Genomic DNA, 5,000 nt, shown 5'->3' with positions numbered 1-5,000 from the left:
AAGTAAATGACATTAATTATTCCTTAATATGAGCAAAGGCAAAGTACTCAAACATGATTTGTTTTTTCCGACAGGTTGGGTTAGCCTGGATTCAAGGAAACAAATAATAATGAAGGAAAATCCACTCATTCAATACCAACACAGTTCAAAATTAATCAATGACTAGTAAATTAGAACTAAATGATTAGGGGTCAAGAGAAAGAAACATTTAGCAACTGCACAAAAAATATCTGCATAATAAATTTGTCAAAACTGTAATAGGAGTCACATATAATCCATTGCGTACATGTCATGACATACATATCGGCACTGATTAGGCCTAAAAGACAGAAGTCAATGTGTACATGACACATCAGGGTCTGCTCTTAGTTGAAGCATGCACACAGTCATGATGTAAAATGGCTGTGATGGCCCTAGTTCCAGAGCTAAAGGATTCCAAATTCAGCTTAAAACTGCATTTTATGATGGATTTATGGAAAATATTGTTTGAGCTAGTCTGCGCTTCCTGGAGGGTGGAGAAAACCCTTTCCCCATCCCTTTTAACTTTTAGCCAGTGCCGCTAGTGTAATAGACTGCCTGCCTTGAAGACTAATTAGGTTGTTAGTTACTAATCAGCCTTTAATTGAAATGCATCTATCACTGATGCTATTTTCTCTTGTTAACATAGTGAATCCTAAACACTAAGATACTTTTTCATCCAAGGTACTGGGCTCTTTCAATTTTCAAAGGTAATCCATACAATTTTTGGTCTTTATCTTATTTCTTAGTCTTCATCATTGCTCTTTTGACAATTCAACATATGAAATATGGAGTTTCCTCTGCTACTATATCTGTATATTTATTTAATCTTCACCCATACATTTTGATGTATATATGCATGGTCTTCAGTACAGCAGATTAGTTATTCTTCTCTTCTAATTATTTGAGGAACTTTCCCATTAAAACTCCTGTAACCTACAATATCTTTATTAACATATCAGTGTTGACATTTTCTTGTACAAATAAGCCTTTTTACAGTAGGGAAGGTAGATAATCTGTTGCAGATTTAGTTAAGAGGATTGATCTTGGGATCTGAAAAAAGAAAAATCAAATTTAATATATTACATTGCAATTATATCAAAGTAACTATTTTTGAAAGACACATGGACTACCAGTTCAAAATTTCAGTAACATCAAAGAATCTAGATACATTACCCTGGAAGGTGAAGGTAGGGAACTTGGTCATGTCAACACCTGGTCCACCACCGTACTGGCGGGCAACCTTGTCCAGCTCCTGCTGCAGCTGCTTTTCAACCTCAGGGGTCATGTCCACCAACTTGCCACTCGCAGCCCTAAAACATTTCAGAAATGTAACCATCACTATAAATTGGGGCACAAAACAGATAGAAAAATAGTAGGGAGGAGGAGGAGGAGGAGGAGGAGGAGGAGGAGGAGGAGGAGGAGGAGGAGGAGGAGAAGAAGGAAGGAGAAGGAGAGGAGAGGAGAGGGGGGAGGGAAGGAGAGAGGGGGAGAGAATGCAAAAATCAGCTGTATCAAAATGTGAAACACTACTGAACTGTTCCCGACTTGCATAGTGTTTACTATTTTTTTCAGGGCATGATTAGTTAATGATTTAGAAAATCCATTAGAAAGTTCAATAAAGTAAACAAACCCATTAATCTGTAATGCCTTACTTGCTCTTCTTGCTGTATTCCTGGATCTTTTCAATAAACAGCTGTTGGATGGGGTCTGTTGCCTTTAGCAAGACTGTGGAAGCACCATAGTTGCGACGCAGAATAGCCTGCAGGGTCCTCACCTTGGGGGTCAGCCTGGTCACGTTCATGCTGTAAAAATGAATTGCATTGATAAATTTAATAAAAATCATGAATTCCAGAATTGCATAGTTCATGAAGAAAATAGAAGAACTTTCTGCACCATGACTAATATGGGTTCATCTTATTTTGTTGGGTGTGTCTGCATAACGTCTTTTCGATCAGTCAAAATGGTAGTCACTCAGATTAAATCTTGGCACACAGACTCCTCCAGATATACAACAGTATTTATCACAGGCCAGAAAAATATGGAAATAGAAATGAGTAATGTATGCGCCTACTTTTTTTATAATTTGTAAATAAGAAGATGACATGCCTTTCATCTGTTAACCCATTCACGCCGGGGCAATTCTGGCTTTGCATGGTCGCAATGCTGGGGTTTTCGAACGCATAAGTCTGATGCCTCAAGATTCTCGGACGCACAAGCCGCGCGAGCCTGGGCTGCCCAATCGCTCACCCCAGGCGCCGGCCTTGCCCTGATATCTCGTCCCCGGCGTCTGATGCAAGACGCATCATCACATCAACCGGCGCGAATGGGTTAACCCATTCACGCCGGATGACGTGCTGACACGTTTCGTGGTTATGTGCCAGATTCCAGTGACGAGATATTTGGCCAAGGCTGGTGCTCGGGGTGAGCTAGTGGACAGCCCAAGCTCGTGGCTAGTGCGCCTGAGACTCTCAAAATGTTAGGTTTATGCATTCGAAAACCCCGGCATTCCGACCATTTAGAGCCGGAATAGCCCTGGTGTGAATGGGTTAATAACACTGGATGGCAAGGAAAAAAACTGGAGGACCCAATTTAAGTCAAAATTACTGCATTAAGGATAAACCTCAAAAGGGGACACTTCGGGAGGGTTAATGTGGTTTGTTGGGTCTCTATCTTTTTCTTTTTTTTCTTTTATAGAGGGAGAAAAATGTTGCAAATCTACTTTCTTATCCATTTCACCCCATTCACCCTGGGGCCTTTCCGGCTTTGAACAGTTGCAATAACGGGGTTCTCAAACGCACATGCCTAATGTCTCGAGATTCTTGGGCGCACAAGCCGCGAGCCTGGGCTGCCCACTTGCTCAAACCAAGCACGCAGCTTGCCCTCACAGCTCATCCTGGGTGTCTGACACAAAAACCACAAAACGTGTCATCACGTCAACCTGCTCTAACAGGTTAAAAAAAAGAAGACAGAGAATCAACAATCATCAGCAAATGCTAGAGTGCATAAATTTGCCTTGAAGATGGTTTCAGCACCTCTGGGTTATACAAAGATTAATCTCAGTGTACCCTGACACTGGTGGCCATACCAACACAGTGGAGCAGAACCAGTGGTAGTGAAAGAAGAGGTGCGACAGTATGACAGTATGGGAGAAATTACCATTTTGAGGGGTATCTGGCCAAGGCAGCCTTTGAGATGCAGTATCCAGGGAAACAATTAGATGTACCCTTTCCTCCTGGCTGTGGCTCAGCACTTTTCTCCTGACCATTAAAGGTAACTTAGTAGGTACACATACTTAGAGTAGGGGGTCTGGGGGGGCAGAAACCCCAATAGGAGGTTAAGTGAAGGTTGTTTGGTTTGCATGCATAAAATCTCAAAAGTCCATAGTTGGATGATGGCATGCATTTTTGTATTTTATTTGCAAAGCTTGGTGTGTTCAAGTTTTTTACTTATTGTTATATAATTATATTTCATATTACTTTACTCTATAATTTCCCTACTATACCTTAGTAATGGTAAATCATGAAAACCATTGAAATTGGTATTAATGGTTTCCATATGATAAGTATGATACGAACGTTCGAAAATGCTCATAATCTGCATGCATGGGAGAAATGTTTACTGGGCGATACATGCTTACTTCACAAAGCTACAGCCTGAATTTACCATGAATCTTAGCTGAAGAGTATGTCTAATTCAGTTAATAGTGAATCAAAAGTGATCTAACAACTTCAAGTCTATTTACATCCCAAAAAATCCAGGCAAGTAGCATGAAGTACTTTGAAAAAGGGAGTGTCTAGGTGGGGGAGTCCTCCCTTAGCTAGAGGTAACCTGAAAACTATATAAGGTTAGGTTGGTTATTGGGTTAGAATATTGTAGACAAAAATAAAAAAGAAAATAGCAGACTCAAAATTTATACCCAAAATCACTTTGTGCCATGCAACTGCGATTGCTGTGCACACAGTATGCCTAGTGGGCAAGTAGATTTTAAAGTAACCACATTTTTTGTAAATATATTTTAGAGTACACTGAAACATACCCTGTTATATGTAATTTGGTATAGATTATGTTTCATACAGCAATAATATATAAGGAAAATAGTACTTGTAGTTGATAGAATGATAATTATATGATAATTTTCTTTCAGAATACTTCCTCTGCAAATTGTTATCAAAAAAGTTATTCAACAGGTTTGATGTGAGAGAGATATGCATTTAAAGTCACTTGCGAAGTTAACAGTATGTCAAGCTTACACTGATTGCACAATTAATTTCTGTGGCATGTCAACTAGTTAGTGTTCTTATGCAAGTGTAAAAAATGAATTCTAGTTAAGTTTCTTTTGTTTCATGATTATGAATTCTGTGCATTTTATTTCAATTCAATTAACCCAATGTGGACCAAATTGGCAGTCAGAACAGGCAGTCTACGACACAGGGGGGGTTCTCCACAAATGGAGGTTTCGCCAAATGCAACAAACCTAATCGCTGGATCTGACCTTTATACCAGTTTTTGGGAATTTTGTTGAACAAAAGATACCCAAAATAACAGCTCGCCAAATAGTAGTAATAATAATAAAAATTTAAAAAAAGGTAAATATCCAGGTTCGTACAGCCATCGAATCTTGCAATCTAAATTTTTGTCTGCAATTCTACCATGTGTCTTGTGTGGATCTGCTACTGTTTTCCATTGCAAATGACTGTTTCTGTAATTGTTAAAATCCCAATAGCAAGGGAGGGTATGAAGTATGTCAGGGTAATTATGGGGTAAAATAAGCTTAAATGTAATAAATATGTAATACAATCTCGTAAAACACAACTAAAAGGTTTCAAATTGGCCATGTCCACGATTAATCAAGATCTATGAACCAGAGTGCCAACTTTTAAAATTCAAAAGGAACACACTCCCGGCAAACAGGGTGGTAATCCACTTAACCCATTCACGCCGGTTGACGTGATAGCACGTATTGTGGTTTTCGCATCAGA

At 39.2% G+C, this 5,000-nt stretch overlaps 1 protein-coding gene across 1 annotated transcript in view; it reads right to left on the bottom strand.

The window, feature by feature from the left end:
* Positions 1 to 950: 950 nt before the first annotated feature.
* LOC122243985 (ATP synthase-coupling factor 6, mitochondrial) overlaps positions 951 to 5,000 on the bottom strand; it is a 5,382-nt gene continuing 1,332 nt past the window's right edge. Inside the window, exons 2-4 of the mRNA XM_043001760.2 lie at positions 1,674 to 1,823; positions 1,195 to 1,331; positions 951 to 1,071 (exon numbers count right to left, since the gene is read on the bottom strand). Of these exons, the coding sequence (XP_042857694.1) occupies positions 1,046 to 1,071; positions 1,195 to 1,331; positions 1,674 to 1,822 (312 nt within the window). The 5' untranslated portion in view covers position 1,823 and the 3' untranslated portion in view covers positions 951 to 1,045. The remainder of the gene's footprint in view (positions 1,072 to 1,194; positions 1,332 to 1,673; positions 1,824 to 5,000) is intronic.

This window comes from Penaeus japonicus, unplaced genomic scaffold (genome assembly GCF_977035675.1).
Source record: "Penaeus japonicus unplaced genomic scaffold, GWHDUDI00000001_assembly GWHDUDI00000006, whole genome shotgun sequence".
Classification (NCBI taxonomy): domain Eukaryota; kingdom Metazoa; phylum Arthropoda; class Malacostraca; order Decapoda; family Penaeidae; genus Penaeus; species Penaeus japonicus.
This window is presented reverse-complemented; position numbering and strand designations above follow the sequence as displayed.